At 39.2% G+C, this 27,152-nt stretch overlaps 3 protein-coding genes across 18 annotated transcripts in view; all 3 read left to right on the top strand.

Annotated features, from left to right (window-relative positions):
* The window catches only part of LOC144043316 (transcription factor E2-alpha-like), a 29,333-nt gene extending 20,026 nt beyond the window's left edge, over positions 1–9,307 (top strand). For 4 of the 15 annotated variants that reach the window (XR_013291085.1, XR_013291086.1, XR_013291087.1 and 1 more), the window contains 2 exons: positions 3,851–4,519; positions 6,492–6,508. Coding sequence is in view for 11 of the 15 variants with exons in the window: in XM_077556802.1 (XP_077412928.1) it covers positions 1,455–1,693; positions 4,382–4,508; positions 6,492–6,501 (376 nt within the window). In the remaining 4 variants the exon portion in view is untranslated. Of the gene's footprint in view, positions 1–1,454; positions 1,694–3,469; positions 4,520–6,491 lie in introns of those variants that run through there. The other 11 variants (XM_077556801.1, XM_077556798.1, XM_077556802.1 and 8 more) reach the window with 9 other exon arrangements.
* A 484-nt stretch (positions 9,308–9,791) lies between these two features.
* uqcr11 (ubiquinol-cytochrome c reductase, complex III subunit XI) lies at positions 9,792–11,769 on the top strand. Of its 2 annotated transcripts, none has more exons than XM_077556809.1 (3): positions 9,792–9,959; positions 10,350–10,480; positions 11,455–11,769. In XM_077556809.1, the coding sequence occupies exons 1-2, from the start codon at positions 9,910–9,912 to the stop codon at positions 10,468–10,470; spliced, it is 171 nt and encodes a 56-aa protein (XP_077412935.1). In that variant the 5' UTR covers positions 9,792–9,909; the 3' UTR covers positions 10,471–10,480; positions 11,455–11,769. The 2 variants fall into 2 exon arrangements, with proteins under 2 accessions (XP_077412935.1, XP_077412934.1); XM_077556808.1 differs by having other exon boundaries at positions 11,435–11,769.
* Positions 11,770–13,577: 1,808 nt separating this feature from the next.
* On the top strand, positions 13,578–26,124 carry LOC144043840 (methyl-CpG-binding domain protein 3-like). Its single transcript, XM_077557855.1, has 6 exons — positions 13,578–13,797; positions 15,328–15,472; positions 20,777–20,914; positions 22,600–22,690; positions 22,780–22,957; positions 25,350–26,124. The coding sequence occupies exons 1-6, from the start codon at positions 13,784–13,786 to the stop codon at positions 25,549–25,551; spliced, it is 768 nt and encodes a 255-aa protein (XP_077413981.1). The 5' UTR covers positions 13,578–13,783; the 3' UTR covers positions 25,552–26,124.
* The last annotated feature ends 1,028 nt before the right edge of the window (positions 26,125–27,152 follow it).

The following is a 27,152-nucleotide window of genomic DNA, read 5'->3' as shown; positions in this document are numbered from 1 at the left end:
ATAGCTTGGTATCCTGGTGCGGTCAAGAAATATTTTCAACCTTCTGTTAATAGTGAACTACCTTTTGTTCTACTTTGTTTGAACCAAGACATTTCAGATGCAGTGTTTTCCAACCTTTATTGAGCCAATGTATATATTTAAATGAAAAAATATATATAAAAATCTCACAAAAGTGGACTCACAGGTTAATTGTTACCTTCTGCCATCTAGTGGAAGAGCATTTACTGTCATTATTATGCCTGTCACATGATTAGCATAGATGGTTAAACAAAGATGTATTATTTGTTGTAACTAATAAATAAAAAAATTGATAATTTTCCCGCGACACACCTGATGAGCTCTCATGGCACAATAATTGGGAATCACTGCTTCAGAGAACAGGAGGAAATTGGTAAAACAATTCTACTGTAGTGTGAACTTTTATGTATACAGACGCTCCCCAACTTACGAACGAGTTACGTTCCGAGCGATCGTTCGTAAGGTGAATTTGTTCGTAAGTTGCTTCAGTGCTATATTTTGTATTATAATTTATGTTTAAAGAGAATACGTACAGTACTGTACTACGTATGTTAGAGAGAGAGAGCGAGAGACACACACAGTATGTACATGTACGTAATAAGATAAATAAAATGAAGTTTAACTTACTTTTGGAAGATGTACTCGATGGATTTGATGGAGGAAGAGGAGGATTTTATATCATGAGAGGTTCTTCGTCGTCGCTGGAATGGGCTTCAAAAGTTACTTCCTCCTCCGTAACTTCAATGTAGGAAGAAGTTGAGGGTCGCGGAGAAGAAGATGAGGGTTGATGAGTATCTTCCTTGGAGGATTTACTAGAAACTGGCCGAAAGAAGCGATCTAACGACGATTGCACAGTTTTCTTCTTTTTTCATCATAAATGATGCGGGAGCACTGTGGCATCATTCAATTTGATTTGCAACCTTTGTGCAACGTTCAATATTTGGGTCTTGCTGCTCGAAGAGTGCGATGGCTTTATCTATGAGCGACAGGCGTTTCTTCTTCTTCTTCCTCCTCCTCGACACGTTGCTGAGCCTCCAATGCTGGGTGAGCTCTCACAGCGCCAAGCGTCGGTATTAGCGGCGGAAAGAAGCACTACAGTACTCGGAAAAAGGTGCGCAATAAAAAATCTAACTTACCGCATCTCTTTCCGAACATTTTTTGACATGCGCGCATGCGCGCAGACATGTTCGTATGTACCGTTGTTCGTAACTCGAATGTTCGTAAGTAGGGGAGCGTCTGTACTTCAAAGTTCTGGCTAATAATTTGCAAAACAGACATTTATGAGTATGTTTAAATAAGTACGTAAGTACTTAGTATTCATTTCTTGGAACAATGTTTTTTTTCATGATGTCAAAAAAGCTACATTTAGCATACAAAGTTGACTTGAACTGTACCCACATTGTTGTTTCCTTCCCTCCTCATCTGCCATTGGCTAGTCTGATTGATGAGGATGACGATGAAGATCTACCAGTGGAGATTAAAGCTGGGCGGGAGAAAGTGCGGAGGATGGCAAACAATGCCCGCGAGCGGCTCCGCGTGCGGGACATCAATGAGGCCTTTAAGGAGCTGGGCCGCATGTGTCAGCTCCATCTGAACTATGAGAAACCGCAGACTAAATTGAACGTGCTCCAACAGGCCGTTAACGTTATTCTCAACCTGGAGCAGCAAGTCCGAGGTCAGTGGGTGTCCAGGGAGGGAGGAAGGAAGAGGAGGAGGGGAAGGTCTTCTTGACAAGCCAAACTCTCACATGGCTTCATGTTCCTGTTTGACCCACTTAGCTCGAATCAATTGTCTTCATTCATGACATAAATGACATCAGCGAACGTTCCAGCACGCAGTTCATCCTTGAAGTCACCTCCAAAGTGAGGACAGGGAATAAGGACATGAAGCTATGTGACTGTTTTTGAAACACACCAATTCTCTGGTTCTGGTTCTGGTTCCCCCCTCCTGTTGGTAGCACATGCTGGATGTGTGTGTCGTGTGATGATCTAGTATGTGTTGCCTTGTTTTACATTTGGCCCATTCTTCCATGTCTCTGTGCTTCTCTCACACTAACAGTTAATTAACTCTAGGGATGTAACGATACGATAAATATCAATCACGATATTGTGGGAGGTTGATGATAAAAGCAAAGCTCACGATACGGTATGAAAATTCACAATAATTGTAGAGAATAATAATAATAAAGAAAAAGGTCATATGGGGGGGGGGGATTACACAGTGTTGTGTTTTTGTACATAATAACAGCAGTGACAAAGAAATGGACTTGGCCGTGTCATGTTACATGTCATCGTCATGTGCGCGTATTGGCTCAGCGGCCGGGCCGATTATCAGTGCCGATATTTGGCAAAATGCGCAAATATCTCCTTTTTTTTGGGCGAATCTGAAGGCCGATAAAGCTAGTATCTCACTGAGCAGTGAATGCTTGCGAACGTAGCGAATTTAGAGTTTTTGTTTTTTTAAGATGTTCACAGACAGGTTTTACTTGTCGCAAAGACATTTGGAACATATTCAGGCAATTTTTCACAGTCTGCGAAGATCTTTTGGAACCTTTGACGAAACCCCCAAATTAGCTCCAGGAACTTTGCATTTATGGATTTATTTAAATTTTGACTTCATTAAAAAAAAAATACGCTGACACTGGGAACACTCTACACTTTTTATTTTAAAAAAGATGTAAAATTAAGAAATTATGTTGAAATTTGGGAAAACTTTATCGACAGTAAAAAACTTTAGGGAACTATTTACTTGCTTAGTTTTTAATTTAGCTTAACACATGCTGATGACACTGGTTGCTCCCTGCAATTGTTATAATTTTTAAACAAAGCTATCAATTCTTTAAATGTTTGAAATGAAAAGAAAAAGTTTGTTTTTATGCTAATATTTTCTCTTTTATGGCAAATGAATATCGGTTATTGGCCTCCTTGACTACTCATAATAAAAACCATATGGGTCTATCACTAATAACCGCCGCAGTGGCCAAAACATGCCTAATTAAAAATAAACTCACCACGAGAGGGTGCTAGAACCGCACAAATGGAATACAACCTCGCCTTTTTAACAGATTTGCTGCTTTTATTATCCTGACATGACAATGATGATATTGCGGCAATTTTAATATCGCGATGTTGCCGTTATTGTTACATCCCTAACTAACACATTTGTTACGTTGGCTTTTTACAACTGGCATCCTGGCTTTTGATAAACCTTTAAGTGTAAGTAGCACACATGTTGTGGTGTGTATTAACAGGCCTCGAACCTTCAAGTGTCGCATGTCCTTGCAACATAACCGCGCTCATTATACCGCTTTGTGTTTGATTTCACTTTCTCCATCCACGCCCCCAACTTCTTTTTCACAGATGCCAACCGCGCGTGAGCTATTCTTCGCCTCTCTGCGATAAATACATTGACTTGTGATGTATTTATCTCTCTTTTCTTTTCTGCGCTGTAGTCAGCAGAGCGCTTTACTTCTCACACCCTCCTCATATCTTCTGTCCCTCTGCTGGAAATGTCCAAAGATCCCCTCAACTTCCATCCTGGACCTCAGTGACCCTTCACAATTGGATTTGTTGATGGACTACGGTGTTTATCAGGGCGTGGCCTGTAAAAAGTAACAGACAAGTCGAAAGACACATCCGCCAGCTGCTCTCTGGCCCGGCCCACTCCACTGGGATGTGTCTTCATCTCACCCGCGGGGAGGATCTTTGAAAATGTAGAGCGACTAACCGCCCTCCAGCGACGTGCTGTCACTGCACCTCGAATGATCCGAACGCGAGCGTAGTGATTTGGCTTTGTTGACCAGCCCCGCCCACCGCTCTCCTCCCGGCTGCAGCCTTGTCACAGTGAGCGATGAGAACCTGACGGCCGAAGAGAAGGAGCAGAGGGAGCGCGAGCGGCGCCAAGCTAACAACGCTAGGGAGCGGGTGCGAGTGCGCGACATAAACGAAGCCTTCAGAGAGCTGGGCAGGATGTGTCAGGCTCACCTGCAGAGCGACAAGGCCCAGACCAAGCTGATCATCTTGCAGCAGGCCGTCCAGGTCATTGTGGGCCTGGAGAAGCAGGTGCGAGGTAGGTCGGCCAATCCAGTTGTGACCTCAGCAGTCGAGAGCCCGGGGGGGCATTTCCTCTTAAAGGTCATGTTCAGCCTCTGTGTAACACCCACTTTCTCTTTTCACGCCTCTATTAACTGGAGAAAAGGGAGAATATATGAGGAAGGATAGATAGCTGCTTTCTTCTCATCCAACTTCTGGTTTTCCTGTCTGGCTTTTCACCTTTCCTCTCTCCCCTGCTCCACTCGTGTCAAATCCAAAGCAAATTGTTGATCCGGGTTGCCCTAATCGATGTTTATGTACCTTTTGTAAAGAGCGTAATCTCAACCCAAAGGCCGCCTGCCTCAAGAGAAGAGAGGAGGAGAAAGTGTCAGGCGTGGACCCCCAGATGCAGATGGCCGCAGGTCTCGGAGGTGATGGGCACAACCCCATAAGCCATATGTAATTCCAAGGTTTGCCTTCATGCTTACGCAGTACAGTGGTGGTGGCTGGACTTGCCAGGGCCCCAGCTCGGCACAATCACATTTGCGCGTGATCGGGAGACAAAATATGGCAGTTTCACACAATCATGGCATGGCAACGACCGCTCTATAAATGTATCATTTTGAGAGAGAAAAAATTGTGTGCTCCATAGGAACATTTGTAGACGTAAAAACTAAAATAACAGTAGAATTTTTCTCAATGAAATCAAAATGTTGTCCGATACCAAAAGTGCTTATTTGCCAGAAAAGGAGTAGCTACTTCTCTGCTCTTCTCTGCTTTGTGAAGCAACATGAGAAAAAAACAACTAATGTTAGCCATGCTAGCACGCTAGTTATCTGCCGCCTATGGTATTCATTTCAACGATTTTAGACCAACGAATTTGTAGGGCTGGGTATCGATTCAAATTTCCTCAATTGATTCCATTTCGATTCACAAGAGTTCAGTTTGATTCGATTCACTTCAATTCAATCCGATATTGATTAATTATGGAACATCAATTCTTCTTAAATATCAAGGGCATGAATAAAATAAATAAAAAAACTCCACAAACATTACATTCCAAATTAAACTTTGCAGAGGCAGTAACTGGTTAAATGATTTATTTTACATTAATACATACATATTTTACATTTTTACATTGACATCAGCTGGGATGAGATTAAAATGTTTTAATAATTCTGATTCAATAATTGTAAATATAAATTGAAAAGATTCTGAATTGTCATAAAGTGCATTAAGTCAGGTCTTTCATAAATGTAACAAAATAATTTTAAATTCATGTGAATAGTACATTTCAGGAAAACAGTCAGATTAAAAAAAAAAGGCCTTAAAAATTTACTTTTCTTGTTAATTAATGGAAAAAAAATTATATTAAAATAATCGATTTATGGTTTTATGAATCTATCACACTCGAAAAGGAAAATTGATTCAATATCAATTATTCGATTTTTTAAAACCCAGCCCTACAAATTTGTACCAGGTTGCAAGTGTTCATTTCAAGACAGCATTATAGTAATATAGTATTAATGTTACCTTGAATTTGTTGAAGATTGATGAGTGGCAGTCAGTATTGTCTGGTTCACAGCTGTCAAAATGAATCAAGTAAGCGATTATCAAATTAATCGACAACTATTTTAATAATCAAGTAATTGTTTAGAGCCATTGTTTAAATTAAAATTGTCCAAATCCTCCAATTTCAGTCTCTCAACAGTAATTATTCTCTCATTTCTGTTGTGCTTCATTAGAGTAGATTAATTATATTTTATATTTAATCAAGATAAGACATTTGCAAACATTTACTTTTACTTTGGAAAACAATGACTGAATTAGTTTCAAACATGTCGATAAGTACAACATCAATTCCTCTCATTGATATTGTTGAATTGATATTTTGTTGGTTTTTATCACAAAAAAATACTAAAGGGACAACAATAATTAAGTAATAAACAGTAATTAGGGAAAAATGGTTTTAATGCAAAATAACATTTTGTCCCATTATTTGATTAATCGATGGAATAATTGTTTCTAAAAAGAATCAATAGTGAAAGCCCTCGTCTTGTTTGGAGGCCACTCTACGGAAGCACATTTTGCATATCTTTTCTCTTCTAGGTTTAAAAAACAAAATATAGCATCATGGCAACTAAAAAAAAAATTTTTAAATCACTTTTTCTTGTCGGTTTATATTTTACAAGACAGCCCTATTTTTCATGATTAGAAACATGTTAAAAGAGAAATGTTAGTGCTTTAGGGGAGCAAGAACGCATGAATGTCATTTGAATTCATTTCACCGGAGAAAATAGCGAATAAGGATTTCATATGTGAGCAAACGAGCTCGGTCCTGAAACAAATTCAACTCGTTAGTCGCAGTACCACTGTATTGTTACTTTGATCTTATGTTAGTGCAGATGTAGCCAACATATTTTCCAAATCTTTTCCTTCCAGCTCCTGTTAACTAGAAGATGTTTGAACACGTGGCCTTAACGCACCTCCGTGCAGATTCTGGAAGGCACACGGCGCCTCGTCAACGTCAAAAGGGGCCACAGCGAAAAACAAGCACACGAACCACAGCGAGACAACCGTGTATTCATATTGACATGATTTTCACTCCAGGACACTGAGGTGGGTGGGGACATTCTTATGATCAAGTTTTGGTAAGACATTCGAGAAAAGGAAAAAAGACAAAAAAACGCTTTATATGTTGGGAGCAAACTTGTTTGGATCAAAAAGTCCTTTGGAATCAATTTGTCCTGTGAGCAAAGACGGGGATTTTGTATTCTCGTTATAATATGTGGCATTCCCACATGTAAAGGAGGTCTTAGATGCATCGTACCATAGATTGGCAAAATAGTCAGAAAGATGGCAACATTTTTTTTTTGGGGGGGGGGTTCCGGCTGGTGAACTTCCATGTGCTGTTTCTTCCCTCCTGGCAAACGGGGGATCCCACACAACTCACTGCCATGCAAGTGGAACTGACAGACTGCCTCAGGTAGCGGCACCACTGAGGAGAGCCTCCACGGATAAGCCCGTCTCCATATGTGGGCGGCAGAGGTTGCAAATCCAAGTCCAAAAAGGAAAAACCCTGCCACAATTTGGCTTTAGCCTCAGGTGCTAGTTAGCTAGCTCTCTAGATAGCTCCCATGGTGCTTGTTTACCTGCTAGGGAGCGAGCTAGCTAGCTAGCTAGCTAGCACTAGGAGCTAAAGCCAAACTGTGGCAGGGAATTTAACTTTCTGGACCTGGATTTGCCACCTCTGGTGGGCGGGGCTTCCATACAAATAGAGCGTCTGCATGTCAGTACGCCGCACGCCACTGCTCACAGCAGGTGTTCGTTAGCAGCCATCCTGGACGCTCCACTCACAAGAGGACATTTGTTGTTATTTTAGCAAAATGACATGTTTTTTTTTATTTGTTAACATTCTTTCTTATCGCAGTAAATTTGACTCTAAACAGTCTATTTGGTCCCGCTCTAAACAGAGTAAAATTTCCACTTAGAAGAGAGTAAAATACAAAAGTCACTCAAGGGTCGAGGAACAAACCCACAGCTTGAAGAGACTTACTCTCTGAGCCATGCAGCTCCTACCGATTGCTCGTGTCAGCTGGAATCTTCGTTAGCGCCATTGTTTTTAGTCTCCTTTTGGATTTAAGCAAACAGGAGTGGCATCGCTCAGGTGGTGGCAAGTGTCTCCCAAGCTGAAGGTTGAAGGCCCTTGTGTAACTTTTTGTTTTGTTTTTGTTTTTAAATAAACTTGTCAAATTTAGTCAAAATCTCTCTAGGCAAATTCTCTCATACATACTAATAATACTGTGTGGGACCAAATCGACTCTGTTTAGAGTCACATTTACTGTACAGAATTTACTATGTAGCCATCACACCACAAATTGTTATTTGCAAAAAAAATAAACCCTTTTTTTTTTCCTTCTTTTTTTTTTTTACTATGGAGTATGTAGAGCAGATGACAAATGATTACTTAGGGTCCATTTTGTTGCCAGTTTTGGAAGTCTCCAGCTGTCCTCTGTGATTGGACCAATCAGGTCACATGTTATCACGAGGTCGTCGACAACTTCCAGCGACGAGCTCATCTCACAAAGTTTGTGTTGTGGGACAAAAATAATCGAGTATTAAAAGGGACGGTGAGTTGTAAGGCTTCCTTCTTTATTCATTTACTCGATTGCCATTGGTTGACTTTTTATTATTATTATTATTATTGTTGTTATTTTTCCATTTTGAACAACTGCAAAGCCTCTTTGTAAGGATCTTCCTTTTGTAGAATTGCTTAATGTTTTTTTTTTCTTTGTAAGATAGTTAAGCGTTAGTGTTTTTTTGTTTTTGTTTCATTTGGAATGCTCTTTCTTTGTTTGCATTGTTGAAATTGAAGACTTTTTTTTAAATTGCGGGAACAAAGTGAGCTGTTTTGTGTTGTGCCAGGTGCTTGGAAATGTTAGAAATGACAAATTCTGGCTTGTATTGTCACATGTTGTGATCATTATTATCTATCTTTTTTTTGTTTGTTTGTTTCGGTGCAAAGCCGCCATTTTTATTTGGATTTCTTTGTGTACGCCAGTTGAGTTGAAAGTGAAAGACGTTGGCGCCACAATCACCTTTTCAACGTTCTTATAAGAGAATTCATCCAAACAAATGCATAAAGGGTGGCCTTAGTCATTTTCTTTGGTGACGGTTACTCACTAGTGCCTGAACACTTCTGTTCCGCGCATAATTATACAGTATGACTATGAAACGTTGCTTTGACGCACGAGTCCAAGAACATCAACAAGAATTTATTGATGCCACAACTTTGACACAGAATCCGACTTCAACCTTTCATTTGTGGATTGATTATATTTGAATATGAGTTTGTCCTGGACTGTCACGTAAACCTAGGTACAGCTGAATGATGCACCAGCTGGAAAAAACAATGTTTGATTTACCTTTGTGCCATTTGAATAACCTGTGAGTTGATTTCCATTTAAAAACAATTGTTCCGATAATGCAAAAAAAAAGAACATATGTTTTATGTAAAGCAATTTTCTACAATCGTGCAAGTATGAAAACACAATATTGTTTATTTGAAAACTTTGTCATCCGCAACAAATGACTTGCTAAAGCTCTTTCTGTCTTCATGAATATTTGAGGGCAATATCTATGTAGGCTTTGTCCTCAAAGTGCCTCCAGTTTCCTATTTTTATATATAAAGTAGATATTGACAGCTGTTGTGTATATAACAGTAATGTAGTAATAAATGTGCCATTTTTAATAGCAGAGCTCACTGTCTCATTGTCTCATAAACCCCTGACCTATGAAACACTTCACAAAATGATTTTGCAGTCATATACAGACACGGTGGATATAAAAAAAAAAAAGTCTACACACCTCTGTTCAAATGCCAGCTTTGTGATATTAAAAAAAAAAATTTCCATGATAAATCATATAAAAAATTATTCTAAGCGTGTAACCGATAACCTGTACATCTCAAATGAAATAAAAATAAGAAATCTTTGAGGGTCAAACTCACAGCTTAGATAATGTGTTCTGATTTACCCAGATCTTCAGCTGTTCTAGCAGGCTTTTCCTGACAGATTTTCAAATTTCTTGGAATGCACTTGTAATATTTGTACTTTACATTTTTATTATTATGCTGTTCCGGTTCTTTGTTCCTCACAAATAAATTATGCTTTCCTATTCATTCCTATAATAACTACAGTGCTTTTTAACATGTAAAAAAAGAAAGAAAAAAGAGATGCCATGTGTCCACTAGAGGGCTGATGTCTCCTTTCTGCTTGGATTGAAAAGTGAGCAAACCTCAAACGGAAGTTCCCTGCCTGCTATCTGCACGTCGCGTGAGGACGAGGAGGACACAAGAACGATGTTGAGCAAAGTGATCGGACAGAAATATGTGTCCATTGCTAAGTCGTGGTAAGGTTCTGGTTTGCAAACTTTGTTTTCATGAAAAACAAAAACACATTTGAGGTGAGCGTTTCGCGGACGGAAGCTTCTTAACTCGTCAGCTAGCAGTTAGCATTTAGCCTAGCTGAGGTCATTAACGTCAGGAATTTAACATCGACGTTTTCGATTTGAAAATATATTGATGTACATTTTATAGCATGATTGTACGTGTTTATTGTTATTATAATCATGTAGTGTCAAGGTTATTGATCAGGTCAAGTTTTGGAGCATTTACCATTATCTTTTAAAATGTGCCTTGGCTCAATGAAGATTGGGAAATACTTGTGCAGGATAACACGCAATAGAACTACCCATCCCAGAGGTATAACTTGGTGAATGTGTTGAATGTTTTGTTCGCAGGATACCAACACTGGCTGTTTGGGGCACAGTGGGCGGCGTAGCTGTGGTCCACTTCACAGATTGGCGACTCGTTTTGGACTATGTTCCCTACATCGGCGGCAAGTTCAAGAAAGACCAATAGTGGCAAACGGGTGAGCACAGAAAACGCTCAATACCTGCATGTTATTTTGGAATTAGCTAGCTAGCTATCAGTTTGATTTGTACTTTACTACTTCTAACTCTTGTACTACTTGTACGAATGAGAATTAGAATCAGATTTATTGGCTAAGTATGTAAAAGCAAAACCCACAAGGAATTTGTCTTCACAGTCACAAGTTGACAGCCCTTCCGATCTGTCCCCCTTTGCCGTAGCTAGATAAGTACGTTAAATATTTTTTTTAAAAATGCAGCGGTTTCTTGAGTGACTCCACTTGGTGTTTTTTCAAAAATATGAATCATCATTAGAAAGATTTTTTTTTCTTTGACTTATAAGTGCAAATTTGAGATACAATACGATCGCTATGTGGTGGCAGTGAATTTAATTCCACGCACTTCATAATGAGCAGCAGTTTGGCCAATATTTAATAATGTATTAATGGCATTTACATTAGAGCACGTTGGCCATTCTAATTTCTCATGTGGCCCTTTTGGAAAATAAACTGCCCAGCATGAAATGTTTTATTACCTGTACTTGTTTATAGATTTGAATACACACTCAATGTTTTTTGTTTTTAAATACAAGAGGTAAAATTGGGTATCACTATTTGTTGGTGTGCATAAAAGACCAATTCGCACAAATCATGATTGTTGCACATGAATAAATTATAAGCACAAAGCATGAATTTTAAATGGTCACTAAGCAGCCTTTTTAGGTCACTTGATAAAAACAGGCTGTAGTTTTAACCACTTAGTGGTATTATGTCCTTCTCCACCATGGATAGATAGATAGAGTGCAATGAATTGAACTGACAGTGACTAAAGATGGCTGCCAAAGGAAAATGTTGTGTAATGAAATGTCCTTTCCCCAAATAACAAAGAGATGCCCTCGTACCTCTTATTGAGCTATTTTGACACACTTGTTGTGATCTCTTTTTTTTTCTTGACAGTTTGTTGATGGATTCAACAGATTTTGAACAAGGACTGCTACAGCTGCTGTTTTGCGATGCACAATGTCACAGCCTGTACTCCTTATCCTGGTGCGCCAAAATGTCTTCGTCGTCGTCGTCGTCATCATCATCATCATCGGCTGTGATGCAGGTGGAGTTCAGCAGTTCCACCTCAACCTGAAAAACTTGAGTGGAAGGAATATGAACTTTTGTTTCTTGCCACATCTACTTTTGGGGTCTGCTATTTATTTAAATCGCCAATGTCATCATATGTTGAGCTGCCCTTCAAGCAAACTATGCTGGAAGAGGAACAAATAAAAAGAATGTTAAATGTCTTATGTTGATTTGCAGTACTTCAGTTACTTTTGAGCGTTGAGTTCAATATAAGGGATGAAATGTAGATCATGTTTCCATCTTGAATCTTTGCAGTTTCATCATTGTTTTGACCATGCTTTTTAAATTGTGCTTGAAATTTCTTTTAGCTTTAACTTTTTTGGGGGCCTAGGGGCACCCTTTTAACCCCAACCCCCTCATAAACCTTATCCCAATTAAACATTACCACTACATTTAGCCCTAAACGCTGTAGGAATAAATAAATACAAAGTTGCCTCATTTTAATGAGGCGGGGGACATTGAGTCCGAGTGGGCCGTGTTCCGCGCCTCCATTGTCGAGACGGCCAATCGAACCTGCTGGTGGACACCAACCGTGAGGGATGCCGTCAAACTGAAAGAGTAGTCCAATCGGGCCTGTTTGCCCTGTGGGACTCCGGAGGCAGATGACCGGCTGGCCAAGTGCAATCCAGCTTCGGCGGTTGCTGAGGCAAAAACTCGGACATGGGAGGAGTTCGGTGAGGCCACAGAAAAAAAACGACTTCCGGACGGCTTCAAGGAAATTCTGTCGTGATTGACACGCCTCTACAACATCACATGGACATTGAGGCCAGTGCCTCTGGAATGGCAGACCAGGGTGGTGGACCGGAGGGTGCGTTCCAACTATAGAGGGATCGCACTCCTCTGGAGACGAGGGTCCGTCCAGAAGTCTAATCTCGGATTCAGGAAGAGCAGTGTGGTTTTCTTCCCGGCCGTGGAACAGTGGACCAGCTCTACACCCTCGGCAGGATCCTCGAGGATCGCCCAACCGGTCTACATGTGTTATGTAGATTTGGAGAAGGCGTTCTACTGTGTCCCTCGGGAAGTCCTGTGGAGGTCCCTGTACGACCGTTGTCAGAGTTTGGTCCGCATTGCCGGCAGTAAGTCGAATTTGTTTCTTGTGAGGGTTGGACTCTGCCAAGGTTGCCCTTTGTCACCGATTCTGTTCATGTTTATAGACAGAATTTCTGGCGCAGCTGAAGCGTTTCGCAGCCGAGTGTGAAGCGGTTGGGATGAGGATCAGTACCTCCAAATCCGAGGCCATGGTCCTCAGTCGGAAAAGGGTTGCGTGCCCTCTCCGGGTCGGGGATAATATCCTGCCCCAAGTGGAGGAGTTCAAGTATCTTGGGGTCTTGTTCACGAGTGAGGGCAGGATGGAGATCGACAGGCGGATCGGGGTTGGAGGCCCCGGGGACAACCTAGGACACGCTGGAGAGACTATGTCTCTCAGCTGGCCTTGGAACGCCTTGGGATCCTGCCAGAGGAGCTGGTTGAAGTGGCTGGGGAGAGGAAAGTCTGGGTTTCCCGCCTAAAGCTGCTGCCCCCACAACCCGACCCCAGATAAGCGGTAGTAAATGGATGGATGGGCCTCATTGTAATGTTAGGATAACTATTTCCTTTTTTTTTCCAGACAAAAATTATGAGAATACAAGTGCATCTTTTCAAGAAAAAAGTTGTAATCTTGGCAAAAACAAAGTGGAAAGGATGTGTGATGCATTTGTGTTTAGTCCTTATGTTTTGTTTCAAAAGTATTCTAGTCAAATTTTGATTACACTTTTGTGTGCAAAATATTTTAATTGAATGCATGATGGTGGTACTTGCTGTAAACTTTTTTAACCATAACATTACGTGAATTTTTTTTTTTTAAACAATTATTTACACATGCGGACCGCCAAGCTACAGCTCGCGGATCCTTGAAGTCCCAGGGCCTCGGTTTGGGCACCCCTACTTTCCGCTTTTCACTATCGTCACTTCCGTACTAGTTCAAGTGAGTGCCGCGGATGGATTTACAGTACAATCGAGGGAGGTGACGTGGTGGGCGGAGTAATCTTGGCGTGGAAAGGTCCTGCCTGAGGAATGGTGATCGATAAACAAATCTCACCGTGCAAATTCATGACAGCGTTGTTAGCATAGCTTGCTAGTTGACATTTGCCACTTTTGAAGAGCCGGCCTGCACGCCGAACGGGGACGTTTGGGAGTATGGAACGCAAAAGGTGAGTAGGACTTGAATGTTTTTACACCGGAGGGAGTTTTTTTTTCTTCTTCTTCAATGAAAGTTTGTGCAGCAGGAAATGCGTACACGCGTCTTGCAAACCAAACAAATGTTCTCCCAACTCCAGAGTTGGAGATAACCAAATGCTTGTTTGTAGCTTTGTTATGCACAATAACATTACTTTGTTGAATATTTAGTCGTACGGTACTTGGCGCGGTCTGCCGTCCGCGCTAGCTTGATTAGCTAGCTAAGTTTCATTGTTTACACACGCTTGACTTGAGCGACGTCGGCTGCTTGGAACAAAACTCTCACGGGGTCTTTTTACACCTTTTAATTGTGAATACGCTTCGATATGTGTTACTTGAGTTATCGTAGAAAATCTCACTAACTCGCTTTGTGTGGTATGGGTCCTCATTATCGAGTTTTGCGTATGCATCCGTGTACTTGTTTCATGTAGACGTGCACAAAACAACACTGGGATTATATGCACATAATAAATAAGCACGTGTTATGGATAATGTTAGCTAGAACATGTTCGTGGTTTTGTCGTCCTAGCAACGTGCCCTCCTCCTCCTCCTCCTCCTCCTCCTCCTCCTCCTCCTCCTCGTCAATGTGCTCAACATGAGCAGCCATTGCTATGCTTTGACTTGATGAACATTGTGTGGGCGTGGACGTGTTTGATTGACGTCTTCGCGCACCTGTCATTGTACTGCTAAGGCGGGAAAAGTCACACCTAATGTTGCTGCCCTAACTGGCCACAATCAGACGTACAAGTAGTAATAATAATAATAATCATAATTAGGGCTGGGTATCGGTTCAGATCATATACATTTTCGATTCAGTTAAGGATTTCATGCAGTGCCAATTTTACTTTTATATGGAAGACATTCTCAGAAGTATCAATGCTGCAAATAGAAACTTCTTGATCTTACTTGGTGCATTAGTATGATTTAAAATTGAATCATGTATGTTTTATTGAACATGACCTGATCAAAACAATAAAAAAAAATTATTTAAATCGCTTACAACCACAGCACTATGTAAATAAAGTGGCACAAACACTGGACTCCTCTTGGAATAACAGACGGGAACATTTGCATTTGGTAGCCATATTTAAAAGTTTCGATATCGATATATAGATTTTTTTTTTTTAAATCCAGCCCTAATTATATTACTACTAACTTCGTTTATAATGAGTTTGGGGAAAAAAACACGTCATACTTTGACAGAAGAAAATGACAAAAACAAGTCTGCAAATATTAATTTATTTTCATTACAAAATATTATTATGTTTGATATTTATAGTATAGTAGCTCTAACGGTTACGACGGCCGTAACCAAGTCTTCTCAAACAATCAAACTAGTTTTCCACTCCACAAAATGACAAGCGCAACATGTTAAGTGAATACTTCTCAAGTGGTAGCAATCAAAAACTGAGCATGATCAGCTCACACGGACGGTGAAGTCATAAATCCTTGTGCCGTTTTCATTGGTATCATCAAGTTGATGTGTGTGTGCGTTTCCTCTGCAGTGTGCCAGTCAGGCGTGTCCTCGCAAAGCCGCACACGGTGCGTGCGCCAGCCAACAACTTTCACATGGAGGAGGCCAGCCAGTCTCGTGCCGCACATTTACTCCTTACCAAAGTCCATCGAAGTGGGCACAGCCACCAAATCCGGGTGAGAATCAACATTTAGACTCTCTTCCAGATTTTTTAAAAAAATATTTTAGCAATGATTTTATGATCTTGAACAGAATTGTGTCTTCCAGAGTGGAGATATCGAATGTTTTTGAGTAATCCAGTTGAGTAATCGGATAAAAATATTTTTTCATTACTAAGCGCATGTGAGGTGGAGGTATTTTTAGGCTTTAAAAAGCAGGCCTGGCCTGGTGAGTGATGTGGTTGCCAGTGAATGAGCATGCTTGGCTGTGGGAGGAAAAGATTTAACATCAAGCCTCTTTGTGTGCAATCAAATGATTTGAGATATTTGATAGTCATTGCAGCCCAAAACAAACATTTCTATCTCCACATTGTTGCACTCGTTTGAACTCTTACAATAGATTATTGTAAATCATTGGGGGGGGGGGGGTTAAGCTTAACTTCTTGCATACTCTTTTAGCTTCTCCTGTCCCAGAAAGCAAAATATTTGTACAAAAGGGCACTCACAAGTGAGCTCTCCCTGTAAAAAAGAAAAAGTTTACCGTGCCTATAAATAGTGATGTATAATGTGCTTTATCACCGCACTCAGTTATTGTTTTACTACAGGGAAGAATTTAATGAGTCTATTTCGACACCGAGGCGGCCAACTGCACACGTTAGGAAATTTGTAGCTGTGCTGAGAAGAGGCTTTATTTTTGATTGAACCTGGTAAATTAGCATGACAACGCTGCCCAGACATTTCTTAGCATTGTGTTGCTTCTGTTTCTTGTTACTTATTCGTGTATCAATGGAGTGCACGCGCTGTTATCATTAACATCGACTTGATGTTGCATTTATGTCAAAAAGTTCTAATACACTTTTCTGTCATTTCAATTAAAAAAAAAACTTCAGCCCCAATTTATCATCAAATTTGATAATATAGCATCCTACCGATTACCCCATCGATTAATCAAGTAATCAGACAAAAATGCAATTTGTGTTATTAAAAACAATCGTCTTCATGTGAGGTGCAGTTATTATTATTTTTGTTTAGTTGGGTCATCATCCTCACATTCTACTGTAATATCTGTGACTTTGCGTGTGCTTAGCTTTAAAAGGCGGGGCCTAGCCTGGTAAGTGACGTGGGTGTCAGCGAAGGAAGAGTGTCGAGTTTAACAATCTGCATGTTGAGGGGTAAGTTGTCAAAGCCCAAATTTCAATCAACTCATTCACTGCCTTTGACGGCTATAAACGTAAAAAAATAATTTGAAGTATTTCTATTTGTTTAACATTTTTTTCCACTTTTGTTAACAAGAGTATGAAAACCTAGAAAATAAATATTGTACATTAACTCTTTGACTGCCAGACGTTTTCAGAAACGGGTTGTTCCCAGTGCCAGCCGATTTAAGCATTTTGAGTGATCTTTCAAGGTCCACAGAAAATGTTGTTTGGACTATGGAAACACACATACTACCAAATGAAAGATTGAACTCTCATCTTTCATCAGAAAAAAAGTTTGTTTCTACCTTATTCCGTTCTTCAGTAATCAACAATAGAAAATGGTTAGTTTCACCGAAATGCTCTCTTTTGAAACAAAAAGCGGAGAAAAAGAGCTTTTTGTGAAACGATGTTATTTCATGCACTCTAGTGAATTCTACACTTCTCTTTGTCCATGAACGATGCCACAAACACCTAAATAGTGCTTTACTTCTGTAATACACCACCACCGACAATGAAAAAGTGTTTTTTGATCGCAAAATACGTTTATTTCCATTCAACAGAGTAACAATTTGACAAAACAATTTCGCAAACTATTTACAAATGTGTGCAACTGTGGTACTACTTACAATTATGTGGATGTTTCAAATACAGTTTTTCTTTTTGTAACGCTCTCCTGCGTGCAAGGAGAGGGAGCAGGGTTTGCACAACAGATTACTTTCACTTTCCATTGTCCGTTTCGCATGCAGACGGCCTTTTTTCCCGGGGAATAGCAAGTAGCAGACTGTACACACTTCAACGATGAATATGCATTGGACTCGGGGCACTCTTCGTCGTCCGATTGAACGTCGCGCTGAGCGTGCTCGGTTTTGCTCCGCGTTTTCCGGTGTTGACATCGCTCGCCCGTGAACCTTTTATGACGTCGTCATAGCCGCCGCGTCAACGCTTCCAACTTCGCCGTCAACCTCGGAGTCACCATCATCATCATCGATGATGATCATCGTCGTCATCAATGTGCTCTTTATAGCGTTGGTCGATGCTTTTCGTCTTTGAAAAAAACGGCTCGACCGTGAGCTGCTTGTAACCGGTCGCCATTATGGCTTCTTCAGCCAATGTCCCCTCAACACTCTAGCCCCGCCTCACGTCTTCTGCTGACGCCTACCCAATCTTGTCAAAAGAGAGTCATTGCTGCCATCTAGGGGCCAAAAATAGTCATTAGGCTCACTAGACCTGCTTGAAACTTTCAACACAGCTGGGGAAGGCTTTCCTCCACCCCCCCCCCCCCCCAAAAAAAAGGATGACGCCTTTTAACGTCTTTGGCGGCCCTCCGTAGGTTTTTACTTGACGTCTTTTAACGTCAGTGGCAGTGAAAGAGTTAAGAACAGATATAAAATTTGTGATTAATCGTGAGTTAACTAGTGAAGTCATGTGATTAATAACGATTGAAAATTTTAATTCCGTCGCCCCAAATTGTTAATAATCATTTTTTTTTTAATATATGAATTTTTGGCAGTGAATGAGTTAAGTGGAAGAAAATTTGAGTGATAAGGCAGTGTGATGCCCTCACATGTGGGCAAGGAGAGCCAAAATCGCCAATGCACTTTCAGCTTGCAGTTTGTTGAGACGGATCCAACCGTCAAGCATACGTACAAATAACGAGAACACTCGTAAGGTGCTTTTCGACTCCACTTTCTGATGTCACTCGCGAGGCCACGCCTCTTAAAGGTAAACACATGAATACAGTACGCTCAATAAATCCAATTAACATGCTCATGTCTTATTCTGTTGCTACACAATACAGTGCTATTTTTCTTTTTCTTTTTCTTTCTCAGTATTGTTCATTCCATTTGACATCATCATTGCTCTCCCTTTTGAAATAAATGAATAAAAAAGTTTTTTTTTCTCTCTTTTTTTTGTAATTTTTTTGAAATATATATATATATATATATACACATATATATATATACACACATATATATATATATATATATATATATATATATATACATATATATATATATATACACATATATATATATATATACACATATATATATATATATATATATATATATACACATATACATATATATATATATATACACATATATATACATATATATATATATACACATATATATATATATATATATATATACACATATATATATATATAAACACACATATATATATATATATACACATATATATATATATATACACATATATATATATATAAACACACATATATATATATATATACACACACATATATATATATACATACATATATATATATATATATATATATATATATACACACACATATATATATATATTTTTTGTATGTGCGTGCGTGTGTGTATTCATCAGTTCACCTAAAGCCCATTAAAAAAATCCCATACTAATAATATAATATAATAATAAATTGCCAAATGCAGAAACATCAATGTAAGTTATCACGATGTAGTGGCTCTCGCTAACAGGCAGAATTAAGTAACCAGAATTAGGTTAAAAAATTCTATATACGTAGACCATGTTTCTATAAATCTTGATATTTGGTTTTTATTTGAGGCAGATATTTTTTCCATTAAAATGTGATTTATGAGGAGGTTAGACCATTGGTCGATATTCAGAGTTTGTTTATTTTTCCAGTTAACAAGAATTGTTTTTTTAGCGATAGTAAGGGCTACAAGTGTAGATTGAAATTGTTTATGTGGTACAGTAAGTCAGTTGTTGTTAGGTAACCTAGCAAACACAAGTTTGGAGATAAAGGTATCCTACAGTCCAAAATAGCGGAAAGTTTTTCTAAGACTTTAGTCCAGAAATACATAACCGGAGTACATAACCATAAAGCATGAACATAAGTGTCTGTAGTGTTTTGTAAGCATTGGAGACAAATGTCGGAGTCTGAGAGTCCCATTTTCTTCATCATATATTGAGTAATGTATGTTCTGTGAATAATTTTATATTGGATAAGTTGTAAATTTGTGTGTTTTGTCATTTTAAATGCGTTTTCACAAACTTGAATCCAAAAGTCAGGTTCCGGTGCTATAGACAAGTCTCCCATTTCGAGATGGGTAAAGACATTTTATCAGCATATGAAAGTAACTATTTTTGAAAGTTTTTTTGTTGTTGTCGGAGAAAGCCTGTTAATATCTTTAGCTAAAACAGGCGGTTGGAGCGTACCCCGAAGTGTTGGAATTTTTTTCTTTATCGTATTTTTAACTTGTAGATAATGTAAAAAAAAATCCGTTTTTTATTTTGTATTTTTGGAGCAAGGATGTATATGATATAAACATATTATCTGAGAAGAGATGGTGGAGATGTGTAATTCCTTTCTGCTCCCACACAGCTAAATAAAGCCGTTGGTTGTTAACTCTTTGACTGCCAAAAACGTTAAATAACGTTTAGTAAAATCCTATGGAGGAGTGCCAAAGACGTTAAAAGACGTTTGTTTCAAAACAGAGGTGAAACTAACCATTTTCTATTGTTGATTACTGAAAAACGGAATAAGGTTGAAACAAACTTTTTTTTCTGATGAAAGATGAGAGTCCAATCTTTCATTTGGTAGTATGTGTGTTTCCATAGTCCAAACACATAATTTTCTGTGGACTTGAAAGATCAGTCAAAATGCTTAAATCGGCTGGCACCCACGGCATCCCTTTTCTGAAAACGTCTGGCAGTCAAAGAGTTAAGTTGAAAGTCGGGGTTATGCCATAGGGGAGAAAGTCCACAGGGCTCCACTTGGGCTTTTGTCAATTCTAGTGCCTTCCACCAGGCAGTCACGGTGGCGGAAATCATTGGGTTTTTAAAACAATTATGGCGCTTAATCGATGTTGTAATAAAGAGTAAATCTCGAAGTCTGAGGTTATTACAATCCTTCTGTTCTAGTTCCAACCAACAGTTAGTGTCTCTGTTGGGTTGTGCCCATAGAACGATATATTGTAGCTGGTTTGCTATATAGTAGTACATAAAATTTGGTGCCTCTAGTGCTATTTTTCTTGATTAATAACATTTTGGTCACCAGTCGCGGTCCGAATAGCAAACATGCTGTAAATAGGAACCCTTTTTTTTTTTTTTCATCCCAGTATTGACGTGTTTGTCATCTGTCTGCTTTGAAAAGGCCAAGCCAGACTTGAACACAACACTGCCTGTTCGCCAGACGGCCTCCATCTTCAAGCAGCCGGTGACCAAAGTAACAAATCACCCTAGCAACAAGGTGAAAACGGACCCGCAGAGGGCCGTGGACCAACCAAAACAGGTGAGGCAGGCGCACCACTCCTCTCATCTTTCATTATTTGGCATCAAGGTCATGATGCCGACACTATTTGAAGCATTTTAAATTAGAAAAAAGCTCATATTCAGATGCTTTTGTTGCTATAACATCTCAAGTGCAATTGATTCAATATATTATTGTTGTTCCCGTGGAAAAAAAACCTTAATGACTTGACTTGACATCAGCTATCGTTCGCACGTTTGTTCAGATTTGAGTCTTGTTGTGTTGCTGCTCTGCGTGTGTTGAAGTAGCACTTGTTTCAATGTTGAAAATGATCCCAATCGGGGATTGCAGGAGTCCCCAAAATGGTCCATTTGAGCACCAGCCAGCCCCCAAAGGTCCACATTGATTAGCCTGCGGGACTGTTCTAAAAATAGCTTGCCGTTATTATTTCCATATTGGTGTCATTGGTTTTAAAGAATCGAATGAAATTGAAATGATTTTATTTTCGAGCCTGATATCCATTCACAAAACCATGATTTGATTATTTTAGATATCTCTTTTCCCCCCATAAATTCATAAGAAATTTTAATTTTAAAGGCCCATTTTTTTTCCCATCTTACAGTTTTTTTAATTTACTGTTCACGTGAATTTAAAAGTATTTTCTTACATTTATGAAAGAACTGATTTATTGCACTTTCATACAATTCAGAATATTTTTAATTTATGTTTACAATTGTTGAAAATATTTTCATCTCATCCTTACTGATGTCAATGTTTGCGTAATATTTAAGTGATTATAACATGATGTGCCGCTTTCATTAACTCTTTGACTGCCAGACGTTTTCAGAAAAGGGATGCCGTGGGTGCCAGCCGATTTAAGCATTTTTGACTGATCTTTCAAGGTCCACAGAAAATGTTGTGTTTGGACTATGGAAACACACATACTACCAAATGAAAGATTGGACTCTCATCTTTCATCAGAAAAAAAAGTTTGTTTCTACCTTATTCCGTTTTTCAGTAATCAACAATAGAAAATGGTTAGTTTCACCTCTGTTTTGAAAAAAAACGTCTTTTAACGTCTTTGGCACTCCTCCATAGGATTTTACTAAACGTTATTTAACGTTTTTGGCAGTCAAAGAGTTAATAAACTAAATCATTTAACCAATCACTGCCTCCGCAAAACTTAATTGGGAATTTCATGTTTGTGGAGTTTTTACCGAATTGCTGTTCCATAAATAATCAGTATTGGATTGAACTGAGTTGAATCTATTTATTTATTTATTTTCGAACTGAACTCTTGTGAATTGAAATCGAATTGATTGAGGAAATTGGAACCGATACCCAGCCCTGGTTTAAATGTAGGATTTGTAGCCTTTCTTTTTATGATAGTTTGATGATAGTTTCTCATATTTTGACAGTAAATGGGAGAAGTTTGTGTTTAAAGTGTGTGGGAGTGATAAAGCAATTTAAGAAGATAAAAGAGGGAGAAATACGCTCCCTCTATATCGGGGGTTCACCGTCAACGGAATCATAATCCACAATGTCATTTTATCAGCTGTGATTTTATTTTTTTTTATTTTTTGGGGTCAATTCAGTTCTATTTCTTCACACGTTGAAATACCACAGCTGGAATTTATCATGAAAGAAATCTGAATATAAAGTACATTTACATGTGAAAGAGACACCCATTAGAAGGTAAAGCAATCAGTTTGTGCTTTCACTCACAGTTGTTCTGGGAGAGGAAGCTGAGCGGCTTAAGTGCCTTTGACATTGCAGACGAGCTGGTGAAGACCATGGACCTTCCCAGAGGCCTACAAGGTGACCGCGCTTGGAAAAACAACAGCGCCCCCGTCGGTTGTCATGTCACGCCTTTTCAAGCATCTTCGTCTTTTTTTCCCCGTGCGCAGGTGTGGGCCCCGCGAGTTCCGACAAAACGCTGCTGTCCGCCATCGCTAGCGCCCTCCACACAAGCCCCGCCCCCGTCACGGGCCAGCTCACGGCAGCCGTGGAGAAGAACCCGGGAGTGTGGCTCAACACCACCCAGCCTCTCTGCAAGGCGTTTGTGGTGACGGATGAAGATATTAGGTGGGTCTTTGAAAGACGCTGCCGCTTGAGCGAGTGGCGGGAAAACAAACACACGAATGAGAACGCTCGCAATTTGCTAATTGTGGCCCAAACTCACTCAGAGATGTTTAGTGTTTGATGTCACATGTTTCTAAGAAAGCGTAAGTTGAATTGAGTGGATACAAGTACTCAGAATTTATTATCTTCTATACATATGCATTGTTAAACACCAACAAAATTATGCCTATGCTAAACGGTTAGCAATCACTATTAGCATTAGCGCGCTTACATGCTAGCGACTACCATTTAGTTCACACATACAGCATTATGTCATGTAACAGTGTCTTAAAAGTCACTTACAGACGATGCTTTAACATTATTCCATGAGTAAACGAGGGTAGAGCTAGCTGTTAGCTACATGAGGTCAATAACTTCCTGTAACTGTCTTCTTCTGGGCACGTTTGGTGCATGACTGCCCTCTACTGGTTAAGTGATGAACACCTAAAACTGAGTGGCAGGTTATATTTTGGAATAATTGCAGCCCAAGTGCATTTTAAGGACCTTCAGAACTTCCTTTCCTGTGTTTTGGAGAAGCTCAATGTGCTGTTATTTGTTGTCTTGAATAAAAACCCACTAAGTCAGTGAGTGTTTTAAGCCGACAAATAATAATATATGCCATTTGGCAACTAGATTGTGCACTATTAAGAAGAAATAAAGTTCAGATCACAACCGCCATGCAAAAAAACCCAAAAACAATAATAAACATAAAATGACAAAAAAAGAAAGTGAAAAATTACGTCATCTTTCAACTTTGGGGAAAAAATGTAGGAGAGTGAATGATAAAGAAATGTATTGACTGCTCTCGTACATTTCGGCAACAGACTCCGTGCTCACTTTTTAGCCACAGGTAAATATAAAATGACAGTAGTTGCAGAACCCCTCAAACTGTGCGTCAGTTCAAATTGCGGTCGGCCGCGTTGCTCGGTGTGCGGCAGGACATATTTTATGATGTCACTCACTAGGCTACGCCCCTTAAAGACTTCTTGTGACTTCCGACTTGTCTCAACTTAGTCGTCTTGTCTTGTCTTCCACTTTATAAAACAAGTTTATTCTCATTATACTCACTGTGTTTTTTTATGTTTAGAGTCCCTGCTTTTCCAAGTTGTTACAATCACAGAACAAAAACATTGTGGTGGTTTTTGGGAAGGCAAGCGAAAGGAACTGTTCACATGAAGGCCAGAAGTGCGATTCGAACCTCAGGACTTAGTGGCAGATGTGGTAACCGCTAGGCCCACGGTGCCGCCAGATTTTTGTCAGCAATTTGGGGAAATAATGTAAATAAACGTAATTGGTTCCAGGTGCAAACTGTTGCCATCATAAAAGCATAATTCACTCCCAGCAGTCATTTTCACTGAAGCAACCCCCTTCACTCCCGGCAGCTGTTTTACTGGATTTTGACTGATTTTGCCAGACCCACAGAATATTGTCTTCTATTGCTATACAAACACGGAACTTACCTAAAGAAAGATTTTTCAGCAATTAGCATTAGAATATAGCTAAATTTCTATGGAGGACCAAAACCGCCAAAATTCAAAATAAATAAATGACTAAATAAATGACTAAAAGTGAAAATAAAAATTGGTATAAAAAATATAGAAAATGAAATAAAAAATAACAATACATATATGTATGTATATATAATATACAGTATATATATATATATATATATATATATATATATATATATATAAATACACATTTTTATTTTCACTTTTAGACATTTATTTATTTAGAATTTTGGCAATTTTGGTCCTCCATAGGTTTTATCATTATTCACAAACCTGTTGAAAAACACTGGCAAAAAGAGCTTGTTGCAAAATAGCCCTGGTTGATCTCTTTTACTCTGCTGCCACCTGCTGGCCGTTTTTTTGTCATAACTACCCTCACTTTAAGCCACCTCTTCATGGCAGAAGCTGTATCAAAACCTTCTATATTCGCTGGCATTAAAATAAAAACATATAAATATGTTTTTGGGAGTGAAGGACAAAGTATTCAAAAAAACGTTTTGGGGTTTGAATGAGTTAAATGGTTAAAATAACGTTGTTGAAGTCTTAACGGCAAACAAACAAAAACCAAGTCAAATACTGTTAGTATAAAAGCAAAGTCATTAACGATACTGTAAAAGATGCTTTCTTTTTTTCTTTTCTTTTTTTTCGCGAAATGTAAAATTTTTCAACATGAGAGCTTCCATTGAATCCAGTAATGTAAACTTGTACTACTAGAGTGCAAACGGTGAACTTGTTGTAGCAATTTAGAATGACGACATGAAGTCGCGCAGCCCACATTTAAGGTGTCGTCCTCATTTGAAAGCCTGGCGACTGAAATTCCTTTCCTTTTCCTCGGCGTGCTTCAGGAAGCAGGAGGACCTCGTGCAGAGCGTGCGGCGGCGGCTCGAGGAAGCCCTCATGGCGGATATGTTGGCTCACGTCGAGGACGCCGCTGTGGTCGAGCCACCCGGCACGCTAGAAGAAGAAGAAGAAAAGGAGGAGAAGAAAGAGGAGGAGAAGGAGGAGGAGGGGGGAGGGGCCGAGCGGGTGGAAAAGGAGGAGTTATAGCCAAGGTACACAAAATGGCTGTGATCATTCCACCGGTGCTGACTGATTTTTTTCTGACGTCATTTACCACGACTGAAGTCATCAATAATCGGGAGGATTTTTTTCTCTTTTGTCACTACTTCAAGTCAAATAAAATTACAACTTTTTTTTTATTTTATTTTTTTTTATTAAAGGTGCTGTAAGTTTCAGCCGCTCTGTCGGGTGCCGCACACTATTCGTTGAGTGTCGTTTTCATAGCGGCTGCTAAACGAGCTGAAAGCAACCTGCTCTATGTGAACTGTAAATGATCACTGTACTGTAAACGTGCGTCCATTTGCGAGCAACACGCGCGTCTTGTGTTTTCTTCCCTTTTTTTTTTTTAATTTTTTTATCCCCACCGTCACTCCAAGTGATGTTAAGAAGCATCGCAAAGATGTCAGAGACGAACGACCTCGTTTGACGGCTTGCAAATATTTGTTACGCTTGACAATAACTTTAGGTCATGTTATAAAATGGCGAGCTACGTTGTAAGAAACACTGATACTTAACTACTGTACATGAATCCATATTGTTTGAATAAACACTTCTTTTGGACTTGGCTGTATTTGATTTGATGGCTTTGGGGGTTCGTATCGCAGTCTTGGCCTTCCTGCCTGGAGTTTGCTTCTTGGCGCCGCGCATTTATTGTTCGTCATCCAAAATGTCCAGCTGAGGGTCCCGTGCCATTTTCAGCCTACGACTACGCAATTAAACCTTCCAAGTAAACTCTTATGCTGCACGTGTAACAACCATATCCAACCTGTAGGCATGTGTCGCGCACTAGTAGCATTATGAACCCTACCAGTTTCTGCTACATTTTTGACATCCAACTAAAGGTCGTACTCTCTGAACATGTTACTAGTGAGGCCAAACTGTGCACTAGTAATACTAGTGACATAACATTCTACTAGTTAACATTAAGAACTTCACTAGCAGCGCACAGATGTCAACTTGTGCATAGTTTTGCCTCACTAGTAATATGTAGTTGTGTGCTACTAGTAACATAAAATTCTACTAGTTCACATTCTACTATATATACATTTCTACTAGTTAACATCTAGCCTGTCATATTACATTTTACTAGTTAACATTCTACTACTGTAGATATAAAGTTCTACCAGTTAACATCTAGCACTTCACTAGTAGTACTATACTAGTAGCGCACACTGGTAAGTTATGCTTCACTTGTATTATAGTTGCCCTACTAGATGACTGACTACTTTGTGGTAGTAGTACTACTAGTGACATAAATTAGTTCAAAATGTAGTGCTTCTGTTGTAGTACTAGTAGCAACAGAAGGCACACTAGTAGCTTTGTCCCACTAGTAAATGGTAAACGCCGTGCACTTATTGCAAAGCCTACAAATATGCCAATGTTTTCCTATTAGTGCGCAGAAATGTCATACAGCAGTAGAAGGAAATTTGGGTTGTCACAAATTATTATTTTAACAATTAATATGATGATTCATTTTTCATTTAATTGATTAATCCCATTATTTTTTTTTTAATTATTCGCATCCCTTTATTATTAAAACGAGACATTATTTCAAGTTTACGTAAATCAAGAACGATTTAGTTCCTTGA

The sequence above is a fragment of the Vanacampus margaritifer genome, chromosome 2, assembly GCF_051991255.1.
Source record: "Vanacampus margaritifer isolate UIUO_Vmar chromosome 2, RoL_Vmar_1.0, whole genome shotgun sequence".
Classification (NCBI taxonomy): Eukaryota; Metazoa; Chordata; class Actinopteri; order Syngnathiformes; family Syngnathidae; genus Vanacampus; species Vanacampus margaritifer.
This window is presented reverse-complemented; position numbering and strand designations above follow the sequence as displayed.

Excerpts from the sequence above, each read along its gene's own strand:
- LOC144043840 (XM_077557855.1), top strand. Across the intron at positions 20,915-22,599 it reads CCGTGGACCAACCAAAACAG|TTGTTCTGGGAGAGGAAGCT; the intron begins GTGAGGCAGGCG and ends TTTCACTCACAG. Across the intron at positions 22,958-25,349 it reads GTGACGGATGAAGATATTAG|GAAGCAGGAGGACCTCGTGC; the intron begins GTGGGTCTTTGA and ends GGCGTGCTTCAG.
- uqcr11 (XM_077556809.1), top strand. The coding sequence starts at position 9,910 with ATGTTGAGCAAAGTGATCGGACAGAAATATGTGTCCATTGCTAAGTCG. Across the intron at positions 9,960-10,349 it reads GTGTCCATTGCTAAGTCGTG|GATACCAACACTGGCTGTTT; the intron begins GTAAGGTTCTGG and ends TTTTGTTCGCAG.